Source organism: Rhinatrema bivittatum, chromosome 4, assembly GCF_901001135.1.
Source record: "Rhinatrema bivittatum chromosome 4, aRhiBiv1.1, whole genome shotgun sequence".
Taxonomy (NCBI): Eukaryota; Metazoa; Chordata; class Amphibia; order Gymnophiona; family Rhinatrematidae; genus Rhinatrema; species Rhinatrema bivittatum.
Window position 1 is genome coordinate 334980821 of NC_042618.1, and position 17800 is coordinate 334998620.

The 17800-nt window shown below is 42.0% G+C and overlaps 1 protein-coding gene across 6 annotated transcripts in view; it reads right to left on the bottom strand.

Annotated features, from left to right (window-relative positions):
* Positions 1 to 17800, bottom strand: part of MGAT5B (alpha-1,6-mannosylglycoprotein 6-beta-N-acetylglucosaminyltransferase B) — a 498248-nt gene that overhangs the window by 294858 nt on the left and 185590 nt on the right. For all 6 annotated transcript variants that reach the window (XM_029600396.1, XM_029600400.1, XM_029600401.1 and 3 more), the window contains exons 4-5: positions 6399 to 6508; positions 1630 to 1703 (exon numbers count right to left, since the gene is read on the bottom strand). In XM_029600396.1, coding sequence (XP_029456256.1) covers positions 1630 to 1703; positions 6399 to 6508 — 184 coding nt within the window. The remainder of the gene's footprint in view (positions 1 to 1629; positions 1704 to 6398; positions 6509 to 17800) is intronic.

Consider the following 17800-nt stretch of genomic DNA (forward strand, 5'->3'; position numbering starts at 1 on the left):
TTCTACCTCAATCCATCTGAGTTTTGTCTCGGATCTTCATCCTCAATCCATCTGCGTTTCGTCTCAGATCTGCATCCTCAATCCATCTGAGTTTCGCCTCGGATCTTCATCCTCAACCCATCTGAGTTTCATCTCGGATCTTCACCTCACATCTTGAACTCTAATGAAACTGAGTTGATGTCAGCTTTGCTGCCTCGCCTCTAACGTGGTCCGTGACCATCCCAGCTAGGGTGTGTAGGGCGCGTAGCGTCACAGCACTCCTTCCAAGTCTTCCTTCAAGCCTGAGTCTTCGTCTACCTCAACATCTGAGTCTTGTCCTGTGTCAGATGACTTTGTCCGCGCTTGTCTTCTGTCCAACCTGCCGCCCTTGCTGTTACCTAGCGGCAGTCCAAAAGGGCTTGAAACGGTCGGAGGACTGTTCAAGAGACCATCACTGCGTTGATGGTCTCACTTGGGCGTGCAGGTTCGGTAGAGGCCCTCCGTTCCCAGTTCCCAGACTTGGACCGTCTCGCCGCAGGGGCACACATCTTCTGTCCCACGCTGAGGAGCGCCCCTGGCGCTCCCCTCCATCCGCAGCGCAACAGCATCAACTAACAAGGTGCCTTGTGATTTTGGTCACAGGGCATTGGCTTACACTTTGAATGTGAAAATAGGATGGGTGTTAAGCTCTCAATTTGGAATGAATTTTAAAACTATAAATCATGGCTGTCGGTATGCAGCTTGGCCTTGGTAATAAAGGCCGGAGGCAAGTCTTAGCACAGTGTGTGCTCTTCCTTCCGCTGGGAGTAAGTTGGGCTGGGGATAGGTAAGAGAGTGATCAGATGGCCCCCACGAGCGCAGTTCCAATTCTATTTCAAAAGCACTCTGAGATTTGCAGTTCTGTATTTCCTGTTCACCCAATTGTCCTGTGAATTCCAGAATGCTCAGAGATAAAAAGGTGGCAAATATTCCAGTGGTCATAGTGTTAGGATCAGGTCACCCTAATGCAAGCGAGTCAATGACCAGTGTTGATGCATTACTGGTTTGCACAACAGGAAAATCAGGACTTCACATCTCAGCATGCTCAATAAAATATTTACTAAGTTCCTATTTCTCTCTCTCTCTCTCTCTCTCTAGTCAATGATAATACAAGTATTGTAATTCATTTGTATGATACAATTATGCAAAGCACTGTACATGTCTTTAACAAGGAGCAAAATTTCATTGTAACTACTTGGCTTGGTTTAGTTTTTACTTTCCTTTTTTTTTTTTTTTTTTTTTAAAGAGGTGATTTAAATAGTCACTAGAGTGTACAACCCATGCTGAAATATAGCCATGACATCAGGAAACGCATCCCTACTATTATGAAAAGTATTATGGAATCATTAATATCAGAAAGGTAGGCAAATACCTTGGTTTAACAATTCATCTTTTAGCAGACTGGTGTTCCACATTACTATGCTAGGGTATTGGTCACTGCCATGTCAGAGGAAGAAAGTGTGATACACTGTTCCACCCATACCTCCTCCTCCAATATCCAGCATTCCTTGGCCTCCCCTCTTGAGGGCGGACTAAGCCTCTGAGATCTCAAAGAATCAAAGCCCAGGCTGGAAATGTATGGCCGCAGGCTGGTCTTGAGTTAAGACTCACCTCCACTTTCTCAGAGCACTCCGGGTATTTAGGGTCCTTCGGCACATCACATGGATCTCGTCTACCATCAATCACTATAGAAAGAATATATGAGTTGGGGTAAGAAAGGAGAGATGTAAGGTTGGAAGACTAAAATGTACCAGAGTATTAATGCTTGGGTTAAGTAGACTGGGGGTAATTTTCAAAGTGCCCGCACTGCTGCAGAGTGCATGGGTGCTTCTTGCCTGCAATCTTTGCAAAGTACCTGCAAACCTTCGCAACTGCTTTTTCTGCGGGGACTTGTTGAACAGAAAACAGCACATACATTTTTAAATCTAATCCCCATGCATGCTTTTTCTTCCCCACCTAAAAATGCCCCTGAGCAAACCTCCTCCTTATGCAGCTAAATTACACAGATCATGAAATCTCCCGCCTGTGCTTTTAATTGGGTTAACAGTTGTCAGTTTTCAATTAGTCCTTTTAGCTGGGTAAATGGCTTTTGAAAATTTGCCTTGTGCCTGTGAATTTATGTACATACCTTTTGATGTCATAAATATGCGTGTAAATCCAAACTCCACCCCAGCTCTGGCCCCTGAAATACCTCGGGGGGTTTTTTGTGTGTGTGTGTGTGTGCATTAAAGAGTTGCGTGAAATTGGGTTACGTGCATAGTTTTATACACACAAACCCCAGGCAATTTTATAACTAGCCATTTATGTGCACAAAGCTGTGTTGTATACACGTGAATGGCTTTGAAAATTACCTCCATTATGTCCTCAATGAAGTGAATTAAATGGGTTTCAGCACAATTTTCAGCTGACATATAGAAACAATGGAGCAGATATTGAACCGCTATCTAGCTGCACAAGTTTATCCTGCTAACTTTAGAACAGCTGACTAGCAGTTCTACACTTATACGGCTAACTGGGTCAGATAATGCGGAATATATTGGCATTTATTTGGCTAAGTCGACAGGATAAGTGTCCCTTCCCCATTCCACCCCTCATTTAGCCAGTTAATTTTTTAGCCAGATAAAATGTTAGCTAGCTAAGTGGCAGCTGCTGACTGCATCAGAATATTTAAATGGTGCCACTTAACTGGCTATGTCCAAACTTAGGCCTAGATTTATCAAAATGCAGTAAATATCACATGTGATAGGAAAAGGTGTGTATTTTATGGTAATAGCACACTTTGCAATAAACTGCCTATCTTAGCACTTTGCATAGGTAGTACCACAGAGTGCAATCATTTTTTTGCACTTTGTGGTAAGTACCACAATTGTTGAGAGAGAGAGAGACTGACTAGGTATAAGGCCCTTATAGTACTTAGGTATTAATTCCTCTATATGAGGCCCACCTAGTACCTCGAGGTGAGGTTGAAGTAATAGTGTAGGGGTTAGGAGCTACTTTGTCATGCAGAGTGAGACGTATGAACAGAACACTACACTCTGGTGAAGATTTGATGACCTTCGGAGTGAGGAAACTCACACAAAGATGAGATTTGTACAATGTTCTCTCAACCTAGCCCCTAACCCTACACTACTACTTCAACCTCACTTTGAGTTACTAGGTGGGTCTCATATAGAGGTATTAATACCTAAGTACTATAAGGGCCTTATAGCTAATCTCTCTCTCATCCTACCCCAAACTCCTCTTCTTTTTCCAAATTAGCATTGCACCATGCGTTATGGTGCTTTTCGCATGGAAAAACACCATAAAGCAATTTGATAAATGACCCCCTTAGCCAGCTAAGTGGCACTGAATATCAGGCCCAAAAATATTGTGGCACTAATATATTAACAACACTTTTCTAGACCCATTCTATAAATAATGTGGATGAAATATGGAGACCTCAAACAATTACATCTCAACGGCCGGAGTGCCGCAGGGAAACACTTTCATCTACGTCTCAAATATTTATGCGCTCAGTGAAGGGAAAATGTTGTGCTGTTTTTTTTTAATTTATGCATATAAAAAGTTCCTTGCCACCCAATCTTTAGCGCTTTTTCATACACCGTTTTTAAAATCTTTTTGAGCCCAGTCACCTTGTTTATTTCCAGCACAACACAATTCCACAGTACTTTCAAAACAGGGCTACTTAGACGACATTAACAGTTCACAAAGACAGAATCTTTAGTGTTTTTACATTGCATAAAACTCAGTAATATCACTTAAATTAAATGTGAAGAATAAGCACTGCTGACCGATCAACCTGATGCTGAACAGTGTTTCGAGAGATCGCTGCTTGTAACTCTGCATCAGGGGATCTCACTTCCATCTTGTCCTTTACCAAGCTGGAGGTGAGTTCCCCTGGACTCTTTTTTTGATTGTTATAAAAGTGTATTCAGCCTAAGGTTTTCATATGTTGCAATATTGTGTGTAAATTAATATGATATTGCCATCAATGAGGTAATCGAGAGATGGTAGATTCTAGGATTGACTTGACTTTGCATGAAGACTGAAGTAATCCCACTTGCACAAAGATAATCCCATTCAATCAGGGGATTATCTACTTTTCCTCTCTTCAATATTCTCTATGGGCATCCAATTTAACATTAAAAAGTTCCTCCACATCCCCCCATACATTACGCCCTTGGTTCATTAACAATGGAAGTAGAATGCAAAGCTCAAGATGATAAGCTGATTTAAAATAATTGACAACGTTAGACAATAATGATCCTATAAAATAAATTGTCCTGCATTTGATAAATTCTTTTTATTGGGCACTAAGAGGAAGCGTAAACAAGTTATTTTGTAATTAACAAAGGGAACAATAATGATGAAGACATTGCATATGCACAACTGCAAACTCATTGTTACCAACAATATTAGGCCTGGAGAAAAATGAATTTGTTAGAGGTTATGAGACAATTTTTTTTTTTGGACCAATATAAAAATAATCTAAAGATGATGCTTTCATGAGCTTTAAAGGTCACACAGGACCCTTCTTTACAGGAACAAAGATTTTATATGGCTTGAAAGGTCAAACACATCATCATTTATGGATAATGCTCATGCTAGCTCAATAACAGGTATCACAGCTTGGGAAGAATCAGTTGCTACCAGTGAGCTTTTACAACCAGGGGAATGTTTTTAAGCTTGTCGCTGGAGACATGTTTCAATAAAAACAAGAGACCCTTGTGTTACTTATGGGAGTTTGGTGTCTTAGTCATTATATCTGCTTAATTTAACAGTTAAAATTGACCTTTTTTTATTTATTTTTTTTACAGATTCAGTTATTGCTCAGCAAAATGCATTACATAGTCTATTCTTTTAGGTTTTACATAATTAGATAATGACCATTCTGTTGTCTCATCGCATCACCGCCTGAAAAAAATAAATCACCCTGAGTTCTACTCTAACAGTATTTTTTTCAATCTGAAATTCAGTTAAGATGACCTGTAGCTGTTCAGGTTGTCAACTGGCTCCAGATTTTCAGAACAGGCTGATCCAGTCCCGGTTTTACCCCACTGCAGCATGGACTGGGAGATCTGGTGTCCCTATTCATTTCCCTAAGAAAAGCAAGGCTACAAGGCCATCCAGGCGATGGCATAAAAGCAGGACTGGATCGGCCGGTCATGATAATCTGGAGCCAGTTGGCAACTCTAGCACCTGAATATCCATCACTAGAGATCAGTTAGGAATGGTATGTGAAGGCGCCACTCCAGAAAAACTATTTAGAAAACTAGTTTTGTTTACCCAGAGGTCCTACCACACAGGGAAAAAACAGCATTTTATAAACTGCTTTCCAGATCAAAAAGATCGCCCAAAGGGATAATATGGACAGTAATTTCAATCTAGCTGATCATCTCCAGAACATCAAACCATAACAGGGTTCTGTACACTAGGGATGTGAGTTTGAAGTGAAATAGGAAATTTTACATTTTGTTTCAATTCATTTTTAAACTAAATAAAAGAAAAATAAAGGAAATTTTGTTTTTCATTTGTTTCATTTTTTTTAATTAATGCTGTCACCACCTCCCCCCCCTCACCAAAAAAAAAAAAAACAAACTACTCCTAGGCCTCCCCACCCCTCAGAACCTTTTACCTTGTAATTTAAATTTTCTTCATGGGGCAGGAGTGATCCCTGGTTATTCTAGCTCCACCGCTGCCATTATTGCAAATGGCACTGGCAGACCGAGGCCGACGACGTTGTCAATTTTTTTTGCCATACCAAATGGTACTGGCCTGAGCCTGGCCGGTGAACCTGCCCATGGATGGATGCAGAGCCTGGCTTAAGACAGAAAGGTCTGCTGGACATACAGGGGAGGCAATAGGCATGGATCCAGGAAGCCCATGCCCCGCTCCTATGTCGGTGCTCCAAGTCAGGACTAACTCTAGCTGGGCACCTTTCCTTCCTTCCTCCCTGCCGATTTTCACCTGCTTCCCTCTGGCCCATGGTCTTCCAGGATTTGCTGACCATGTGGTTCATACATTTAGTGGGAAAGCTGGCAAAAAAAGGGCAGGAAATGCACCTAAAAAGGTGCTGCCTCCTCTTGCCCGCAGGATGGGATTGCACTTAAGGAAAGGAGGCAGAACATGGTGGGCAGCAGCAAGATGGGGGTAGTTGCATTTTCAGAGGGCCTCCTCCCACTCCTGCGTTTCAGAGGGCCCCCCCCCCTTCCCACCTGCTCACGGTTCTTCAGGGAGACTCCCCCTTTCCCCCCCCCCCCCCCCATTCCCCAGCTCCCCCATTTTCTAGCAATGCTTCTGTTTGCATATCCATTCCCTGAAGGAGGGCCTGCAGGAAGCACGAGAGGAAACAACCACTTGATGTGTCGTCATCCCTTTACCTTTCTCTTTCAGAAGGCTGTTTCGCAGAATCTGATCCACCTTCACTGCAATCTCGGAGACATTCTGTGCTATAGCTTGAATCTTCTCCATCAGCCCTGCTGCCTGGAAACTGAGAAAAGAACATTTATTTACTTACACCTGCAAGGCTTTCAAAGTATTTATGGACACACTGACTAGATCCATCAGGCTCAAATATCTGTCGTTTCTCAGAAATGTTAAGACCAATTATTTTGTTCCCCAAAAGTCCTCACCTGCTAGAACAATTCTGCCAGAAGCAGACATCAGAAGGTGGCACATCAGTGTCTAAGGATTACTCCTTCAGGATTTAACATCTTGAGACCTAGGAAGGATAAGTTTCAAAAGCCAAGTAAATGGCTATTTGAAAATTGCCCATCCTGTATATGGGTAACAGTACACAAGTTGTGGTGGAGTTCCTGGGGCAGGATTAGACTGAGGGTGGTAAAGTATGTAGGTTTTCATTTTCACAACTACTCGTGGTGCTGGCCAAAAAAACGTATCTGCAGAAAAAAAAAAAAACAGGTGCAAATCTCTGCAGGTACTTTATCCTTAAGCAATTTTACCAAGGGAAGGTGTGCGCGTACCTTCCCTTTGAGAACTGGTTCAAAGTCTACAGGGAAAAACACTCGCTAATTCTACACCTGCCTGAACAGTTCTGAAAACTGCCCTCTTACTATGTAATCACTGAATGTGTAGAACAAGTGATTATTGACCGGTAATTGATCTGAAGTAATTTAAGGGAATATTTTTTTCAGAAATGGTTTTGGATGCATGGAATAGCCTGCTAGTGGAGGTGATGGAGACCTAGGACAAGGCGCAGGGGATCTCTGAGGGAGGCGCAGGGATGGTAGAGCTGATCGGTTGGTGTTGCATGGGTAAACAACAGAGGCCATATGATTGGATCCAAGATGGCGCCATCAAGCAGTTGGTGGGTGCCTCGGCGAATTTGTTTACTTGTGTTCTAGGTTTTTCCCGGTTACTAACTTTTCAATGCTGCATACAGCCCGAAAGCATCGGGTGAAAGAGAGGACACCGCAGTCCTCTCAGGAACCCCTATTTTGGGCCCTATGGACGTCCACGTACAGCGAGTCAGCTCGGAAGTGGCGTCCATGGAGGAGGAGGCAGGAGAAGGATTATCTGCCTCTCCCCCGGACCTTTCAACATCATTATCCCCGATCTTCAGGGCTCCTCCAGCAAACCCAGCAGCCTCCAGAGCCCGTAGTGAACCGACGAAGGGGGTGAATGCCTGAGATGCAAACACCTCCCGATTCCGAGCGGGGTTGAAGCACACGGTGAAATCTGGAGGAGAGGCTGAAGAAGGCCCCAGCGTGGGTAATGCTGGCACATCGACGGTAGGAGGAAATCAGAGACAGCTGGAACAAAAAACTACGGTCTTGAACAAGCTAAGCAAGATAGAAGTGCCTACTCTGGTAAGAGCAACTTCAATTACCTTGGATATGATTTGGGAAGCCATTGTTAACTTGGGAATCTCTATGACATCACAGTTTAATCCAGTTGTGGATAAAATTGAAGACAGAGTTGCTATGTTAGAAAACTCAAATTGTTCCCTCTTAAAAGATTTTGGAGATTTAAAACAAGAGGCAACTAAATGGAAACCGATTCAGGACACTCTTATAAAAGAAAATCAACAGCTTCATGTTAAAGTTGAAAATTTGGAGAATGTAATAAGAGGGAAGAACTTCCGCTTTATTAATTTTCCCAAGCTTCCACATATACCACCGAAAAGATATGTTCAGAAGATATCTCATCGAGATTCTCAAAGTCCCAGAACAGGCTATACCACCATTATCCAGAGCATATTATCTGCCTCAGTATAAGAAGCAAGAAAGCCAAGAGAAGCAGGATGGAGTTCAAAAGATGGATCATTTAATATCGAATTTGGATATATCCCAGTTACTGGAAACATCAGATAGTGAGATGGTACAGGCAGCCACAATGTTGGTAACCTTTACCCTTGAGCCTGACGGGGACTGGGTTTTGAGATTATTTTTCAAACACCGTACCGAAGAATCTCTGCATTTAAAAGTTAGAGCCTACCCGGATGTTACCAATCAAACGCAAAAGAGGAGACAGCAGTTTCTTTTATTAAGACCCAGAGTTTTGCAGATTGGGGCTGTGTTCGTCCTGAAATATCCTTGTAAATGTAATATAAAATATAAGGGTCATACATATGTTTTCTCCTCCTCAATTAACCTTTTCCCTATGTGATAAAGTAACTGAGCAGAGTAATGGGAATTGAACCTTTAGTCTTGTTCTTTCTCCTGAGCGATGTGTGCCTTGTTAAGTAAAATAACTCGCTGTTTAAATACTGCTTTTTCTTAATCCTGTTGGGAAATTTCTTCTTATTTAATTTTTGGTAATTGGATCCTATATTGTGGACTTGTAGAATTGAAGAAGTATGTATCTTAATTTCCTATTTCAATGTATGAATATGTTTTTCTTTTGATGTTCTTCTTTCTTTTTCTGATCAAGTTTGTTTTCTTGAAAATGTGTATAAAAATTACATAAAGAATTAAAAAAAAAGAGGCCATATGATTGCTAATAAAAGCATATCCTTGGTATTCTGTGCTGTTACTTATTAATTGTTCTTTTTTTCTGGGATTGGGACACATGTATCTATTGGTAAAAGATCCTTTTTAGATCCTTATTAGCTGGTGGTCCTGAAGTGCAGAAATGTCTTAAAAATGGCCTGAATGACACTATTTGCCTGATTGGATTTTTATTTCCCCCTACTGCTGAGACATCTACAAAAGGGCCATTCGCAGGCAGTTGGGTGGTATTTTGGACAGAGGGAATACAGTCTAAAATAATAAAAATTCCATCTTTGAAAAGTGTTCTCAGAGGTGAGTGATGGCCAATATAGGAGATATCAGACGTTTCACTACTGTATGCAGCAAAATATGAATTCTGATCACAAAATGGACCCAGACCTGTGTTCCAGCTAAGGGATACAGAGGTGCTGAACTTTGACCTGGAGAAGCAAGTCATGGCTGAGCTATTTATTCTGCCAGCAAGCTGTGTACCGAGGCCCCTCTAAGATCTGACTGTCTTTTACCATAAACAATTTAAGAAACAGCCCAGGCACGTGTCATGGAAGGCTCCCAAAATCTGCCTGGAAACAAGATGACTAATCCAAGAAAGAGGGTTTATCAGACGGGAGGGGGGAGAGGGGGGGCGTCACAGATGAACTCCGCCACAGCCCAAATTTGTCTGGAATCAAAAAACAGTTATCCAAAGGGCAATTTATCAGTCAGCTCACAGAAAAGCTCGTGGGTCAAGAAGTTGTAGGACCAATATCTGACCTTGGTCCGGAGTTGCCAAATGGCAGAATCAGGGGCACCCCTCCCCAATGGGAAAGGGGGACTGCAGTCTAATGAACAAGGGATCTCTTTTTGTGCTCTGCTTGATTATGCGTGAACTGTTGGCATATTCATGTCTTGATTGTTAAAAGCAGCAGCGGAGAGCGACTCATTATTAACACATGAAGACGATGCCCAAGCCATTGCCGTCAGCCCCTGCCTACAGCCAGGAGACCCACTTCAGTCTGCCTAAGGTCTCCCCACAGAAGAGAAGTCCTGCCTTCTGCACACTTCAAGGAGTGCTGCCACTCCAGAGACATCCTCCATCGGATATGCAAACTGAGTAAGAATTGATGGTAATCTTCAACAGTCATGAGGTCTAGTAGTTATGTATATTAATTAATATACCCAAAGAAAGTTGAGGTCTGATATGCTAAGTTTACTAATGATACAGAGCTTTACTCAGTATAAATCTATGCTGTGTTAAGAATGTTAGAGGAATGAGTTTTTCTTATTCTAACTGATAAGTCTGACATGCCTGAAAATAAAGCATTCTGATTCTGAGACCAACAGGTGTCCTTTCTTAGACTTTTCAGATTGCATATAAAGTAATAAATTGTACATTTCCGTAAGGTATGGCCAGTATCCCTCAGAGAGGGACAGGGTGGTGGAGTAGCCAGCCTCTTCCCAGCTAGGTATCCCCTTAAGTTGCCTACACAAGCGTAAGTGGCAGAGCAAGCTGGAGAAGTGAATGAATCCTCACTGCGAAACTAGGACCCATTATTCTTCAGAGGTAAAACAAGTCTGTTGAGTAGGTCCACAGGGAGCTGTCCACAGGTAAAATCAAACCACATGAAAAACAGACTGCTGCTTACTCAATGACATTATCCTGGTGCCAAGGGCGTTATCAAGCTGCACTTTGCCATGTCTTAAGAAAAACAAACAGCGAACTTCCTTGCATGAAAGATATTTGGGATTCTACTGTGGTTTCTAAACATAAGAAACAAAATGTCCTGGGAGGCTAAGCAATGTGGAACACCCAGAACACACCTTCCATGGGACACTGAAAGTCTGTTGCCTGAAGACACTCTCTGAATGACAATAACCTGAAAACATATCAAACAATTGCCAAAACTTACACAATAAAGATCATAATCCCAGGAGATGTTAGCTGTTATTAACAAAGTTTACAGATGTGCCAATTAATAAAGAAAAAAAATGATGAAAGTAAAGTGCCCATACATTAAATAGTAAGGTTACTGAGTGGGGACCTAGTCAAACTATTAATCACAGGTCCTACTTTCATAAATGTCACATGATCTCAGCCCATATCTGTAATGCTATGTTGAAAATTAGGGGAGCTACTGCTTTAATGGCTAGGATCTTAACCGGATTGTATAAGGAATTTGGTCATGCTCAACTATGACGAGAAGGATCAAAGAGTTGCAAGCCATATTCATGGGCCTGCGAATGCCATTATGCATAGCGGCATACAGAGGTCTATATCCAGTCTCTGACCAGCTAGCAAAGATATCTGGATAAATTTATCTGGCTAACTTTGCAAGGATGTTCAGCGGTACACGAGCTGGATAAATTAATCTGGCTAACTTTAGAACAGCTTTTCAGTAGCATTAATATCATCCAACTATGCTAGCCGGATAATGCTGAAAATCGGTGTTTATCCAGCTAACTTAGCTGGATAGGGATGTGCAGAGGAAAAATATTTGTTTTGGTTTGTTCATTTGTTTCATTGTAATCTCCATTTCATTAGTTTCAAAATTGTATTTAATGATTGATGTAATTTGATTATTATATTTATTATTGTTGATATACACCACTTTGTTCATATTCATGAATGAAGACAGCATAAAAGTGTAAAATGAAGTGAAGTGAAATGAAAAGAAAAAAAGTTATTTGTTTTATTCACTTGTTTGCCATTAAAGTCAATGGGGGAAGCAGCACTGTAGTCTATTTTGGGCTCCAGAACTGGAGTTTTCTCATTAGAATTGATGTAAAAATGAACAAATAAAATGAATAAACAAGTTTAGGACAGCTTTTCATTGGCACTAAAATTATCCAAACATAGAAATGATGGCAGAAAAGGATCAAACAGTCCATCCAGTCTGCCCAGCAAGTCTACAGTAGCATCAAACGTATCAGGCTTATTGGTTAAGGGTTAACAGCCGCATTAGCAAGTTACCCCCATTCTTATTTGTTTTCCCAGACCTTAAAATTTAATGTCCTTGTTGGTTGCTGTCTGAATCTATTTCCCCTTTTCCTCTTTTCTCCCTTCCATTAAAGCAGAGAGCAATACTGGAGTTGCATCAACAGTACAAAGGCTTATTGGTTAAGGGTAATGACTGCCACACCAGCAAGTTACCCCCATGCACTCTTTTCTTTATTTCCAGCCTCTAGCCTTTAGGGATCCACAATGTTTATCCCATGCCCCTTTGAATTCTTTCACTGTTCTCATCTTCACCACCTCTTTTGGAAAGGCATTCCAGGTATTTACCACCCTCTTCGTGAAGAAATATTTCCTGACATTGGTTCTGAGTTGTCCTCCCTGGAGTTTCATTTCATTACCCCTAATTCTATTGACCTCTTTCCAACAGAAAAGGTTTGATGATTGTGCATTATTAAAATCTTTCAGGTATCTGAAGGTCTGTATCGTATCTCCCCTGCACCTCCTCTCTTCCAGGGTATACATATGCAGATCCTTCAGCCTCTCCTCATAAGTCTTCCAATGCTGATCCCTCACCATTTTGGTCACTCTTCTTTGGACCGCCACTATCTTGTCTTTATCCTTTTTGAGATATGGGCACCAGTATTGAACGCAGTACTCCAGATGAGGCCTCACCAAGGACCTGTACAAGGGCATTATCACCTCTTTTTTCTTACTGGTTATTCCTCTCTCTATGCAGCCCAGCATTCTTCTGGCTTTAGGTTTCGCCTTGTCACATTGCTTCACCACCTTCAGATCATCAGACCCTATCACACCAAGATCCCTCTCCCAGTGCAAACACATTAGTCTTTCACTGCCAATCATATAAAGCTCTTTTGGATTGCCGCAACCTAGATGCATGACTCTGCACTTTTTGGCATTGAATCCCAGCTGATAAATCTTCAACCACTCTTCAAGCTTTCATAAATCACTTTTCATTCTCTCTACTCCTTCAGGCATGTCCACTCTGTTGCAGATCTTAATATCATCTGCAAATAGACAAACTTTACACTTCTATCCCTTCCGCCAGGTCGCTCACAAAGATATTGAACAGAACCAGTCCCAAAACCAAACCCTGTGGCACTCCACTCCACACAGTTTTTTCTTCAGAGTAGGTTCCATTTACCATTACACGCTGTCTTCTGTCAGTCAACCAGCTTGCAATCCACGCTACTACTGTGGCATCCACTCTCAAGCTTCTCATTTTGATACGAGTCTCCTATGTGGGACCGTATCAAAAGCTTTACTAAAATCCATGTAAGTTATATCGAGCACTCTTCCCTGATCCAATTCTCTAGTCACACAATCAAAAAATATATCAGATTTGTCTGACAGGACCTTCCCCTGCTGAATCCATGCTGCCTCAGGTCAAGCAACCCACCAGATTATGGATAGTTCATCATCCTTTCCTTCAGCAGAGTCTCCATTAATTTTCCCACCACCGAGGTGAGGCTAACCAGCCTGTAGTTTCCAGCCTCCTCTCTGCTCCCACTCTTGTGAAGTGGGACCACCGCTGCTCTTCTCTAATCTTGCGGTACCACTCCCATTTTCAGGGATCTATTGAACAGATCCTTCAGTGGACCCGCCAACACATCTGTGAGCGCCCTCAGTATCCTGGGATGTACACCTCATCCTGCCCCATGGCCTTGTCCAGTTTCAGTTTTCCTAGCTCTTTCCATACATTCTATTCTGTATACGGTGTTTCATCTACTCCATCCCCATCCACAGACTTGTCAACTAGCGATGGTCCTTCTCCAGGGTTTTCTTTAGTGAACACCGAACTGTAGTATTTGTTTACTATTTCAGCAATCTTTTCATCTCTCTCCACACATTGATCTTTGTCACCTTTCAATTTCACTATACCACTTCAGATATATCAGAGAAAAGAGAAAGGTCTGAACAATGTTTTGTCACCTCGCTTTATCTCTTTGGCAATCCTTTCTTCTACCTGACTTCTTGCTTTCTTGCTTTCTTTCTTTATCTCCCTCAGTTTCACCAGATATTCTTCCCCGTGTTCCTCTTTTTGGGATCCTTTATATTTCTTTTTTGAGTTGATTGATTTGTTATTTTTTCCTCCCACTTCCTGTATTGCTTGGGGGTGACATGCCAATTTAATTGTCCATCTCCTGCCATCCCCATTCTTTAGTTTAAATGTCTGACAGTCCTTGGAATAGCATGTAGATAAGTCTAAAGTATGGATAGCCATTTCTAGGGATGTGCATTCATTTAAAAAGATTGAAACTCCATTAATTTCTTCTGGAGGTCCCCAAAACAAATAGAGGAGGTCCACTAAAATTGAACAAATCTTATTCATTCCATTTGTTTCTTCATCCATTGATTTCTGTAGAAATCAATGGGAGAACAACAGTTAAAATAGTTAGAAATTGTTACTAAATATAGCAGTAAGCCATAGCCAACCCTTCCTAATGAATCATGTATAACCTCACTGCCTTGTCAGACCTGGGTAGGACATGTTGTCAAGGAGACAACAAAGACAACATATCGCAGTTAAGCATTTTTCTAATCCAACCTATCGCTGCATTCCAGATTCAGTGAGGCTGATCTAGAAGACTAAGCATGTCTGAGATATATGCAAAGTGTGCATACTTTCTGTAGACATTGTCTTGGGAGGATGCTGTTTTGCACTTTCTCATAGTTCTTAGTTTTTAACTTTTCCCAAACATCTTTTTGACTGCTGTCCATGTTAATCTGTCACCATGCTAGTCAGCAGTAAAAGACAGGCAGGTAGTAGCTCTATATTGCAGTTTTCTCTCTCCCTTGAGGGAGGATTGAATGTGGAAAAGAGTGGGGAGAGTTGCTACACTCTACAGATCTTTTTCTCTGTCGGTGTGGGCAGTGGGCACTAGGGGAGCAGTGCAAAAACTGTTTTGTAGAGTCTGTCAGCAGTCAGAGCCAGAACTAGTGCACTAGTGCAACATTGTCTGTGTCTATGAAAGTTCTCTGCACACATACATTAAGGTGGCACACTCAGTGAGTATATAGTCAGTTACAGTACCACTAAGAAATAAAAAAAATCAATTTAATATCCAAATCCCCGGTGACAAAATCCATCATGTCAGAGATAGGGAAAGGCAAAGGAGATAAAGGAAATGTTGGCAAGGTTTGCAGCAAAAGCAAAAGAAATAGTTTTGCACCTAAGTTGGCTGGACTTTTTCAAGCCTAAAATGGCAGAAGGCAGCTCTGCCAAAAAGAAACTGACATACGGAGAGCATATGCCACTTCAGATGAGCCTATTTCACTTTATTCTGTTTCAGAAAAGAGGAAAATTGTGGCAAACGTATTAGAAGCAGGAAGTAGCAAAGGCAGAAGTGATAGAAGAACAGCAATACCCAAAGCCAGCAGTACACTCTTCTTTATTCACTAGAGACGAAGCTGTGAAGGCAATATTTTCATCCATTGACTGAATCAGAAGAAATAATAGGGATACTAGAAGAAGAAAATTTGGGAGGAGTGTGCAGTAGTGTTTTAGCTTCCAGTGATGAGGGAGACAGAGCAAAATGAGGATGGTGATGAAGAGCAGGCAACACAGGTAGAGAGCGTGACTGATACTGCTGGCATTGTTCCTGAGGGTCCACCCTCTACCTCAGTTCCAGTGCCAGCATCCTCCCCCAAGGATGTAGAGATGGCATCACGGAAGAAATCTATGATCTGGAGGCACTTCAAAGTTAGGGAGGACCCATGTTTTGTGCAGTGTAAGAGGGAATGAGAGCAGAGTATTTGCGGTTTCTGGACTCCTTGCAGCAGCAGGTGGAAGAGAGACTGAAACCTCTCACAGATGACCATACTTATATGTTTGCTACACTTTATGATCTACGGGTGAAAGGGAGTCTCACCCTCCAGTCCCAGTATCTCACATTCATGAAGGAGATGCTGGTAGATAGGATGTGTGAAGAGGAGTGCCAGAGGCAGAGGTAGAGTACGGAAGTAATACAGGAAACAGTGGCCACCTCAGAAAGTAGTGCAAGTAGGAGCAGCGCCCTGTCAGCTTCCTCTCCCGTGTTGCCTGCAAAGAACCATTTCTCGTGGCATAGGCCATAGCTAAAATAGCTGGCAAGAAAGATCCTCGGCCACTGCTACGGAGACCCCTAGAGCTGCTGCCTGCCTCTGCCTCAGCTGGGTTTTACCAGTTTGCAGGCACGGAGAGATGCATAGTATTCACAGCAATCCAGATATCACTGATAAAATGCAAGCTACTCCCTTCTGCCTTAGCCAGCTGTGCCTGGACGTGACTATGGCATTGGTTCTACAGGCTGGGTATGAGCTTCCTACTAAATGAATCACATCCCCTTTGTTCCTTCCAGGCCAGCAGTCCCTTGCCATGCATCCAAAGCAGCAACTTACCATGGAGGAAATAGGGTGGTATTTAGTAGCAATGTCCAGGGCAAGAGGCAGGCAGCCTCAAAAGTTGTAATGAGGAGTATCGGGGAAATGATTGCCCTTGATGACCAGCCCCTGCAGGTAGTGGAGAACATGTGTTTCAGCCGTTTGCTGCAGGTTTCAGCCCCGAGTTATAAAGTTCCCTCCAAGACTAAGTCAGGAACTTTTCAGCCCCGAGTTATAAAGTTCCCTCCAAGACTAAGTCTTGGAGGGAACTTTATAACTCGGGGCTGAAACCTGCAGCAAACGGCTGAAACACATGTTCTCCACTACCTGCAGGGGCTGGTCATCAAGGGCAATCATTTCCCCGATACTCCTCATTACAACTTTTGAGGCTGCCTGCCTCTTGCCCTGGACATTGCTACTAAATACCACCCTATTTCCTCCATGGTAAGTTGCTGCTTTGGATGCATGGCAAGGGACTGCTGGCCTGGAAGGAACAAAGGGGATGTGATCAGCTTGGGGAACACTCTTCCCCCTTTCAACCACTTTCCTCTGATGGAAGAAGAAGGAGGTCTCCAAGCTAGCACTGCCACCCACCCCATATGTCAATGCTAGCAGGTGCTGCTTCTCCAGGTGATTCAGCATACCAGTAAATTTCGGGCAAGATCTTGTCTGATGGTTATGGTATATAAGCTGCTGTATATAGGGGTTGACAGTGACTTGAAGAAAATGCTGTCATATTATACCCTAAGTAGAACTTTTATGTTTATAATCCATGAGTTTATTCAATATATGCCATCAGTGAAAGAGGGTAGGTTATCTTGAATTCGATCTAGAACTTTGTCATTCATCACCCCAGCACAGTGGAACAATCTGCCATTTGAGTTGAGTGGAATGCAGGATATAAAAGGCTTCAGGAAGTGGGTAAAAACACATCTTTTTCAAGAAGCATATAGTATTAATGAGATATATTATTTTTTGTAATGTTTATACAAGATATGGGTGCTATTTGTCATATATTTGTTGATACTTATGTATTATGAGTGTGATCCGCCCTGGACAAATTTTAAATTTGGAAGTTGCAGAATATAAGTGTTTGTAAATAAATAAATACCAGCATTTGTGAGATACCCCATATGTTTGCCTCTGCTGATAACTTTCACACAGTGAATACACTGAGCCAAACAGGAGTCCTCTCTCACTTTATTTATTTAGCATTTTTTTATATACCGAGGTAGAGCAGAGTAGCCTTCACTCCGGTTTACAAATTATAACAACATGTTACATAAAACTATTGAAGACATTGAAGAAAAACAACAATTAACAATCTGAGAACTGTCATGTCAAACATATGAACAAGGCAAGATATCCCAAAGGATAAGCACATTGAGTATAAACCAGATAAGATGTACCAAAGGATAGGTACATTAAATAGACTGAGTTCAAGTATAATGATAAAATAGAAGTGTCTTCTGATCAGGGCTTTCTTCTGTGATCCCTT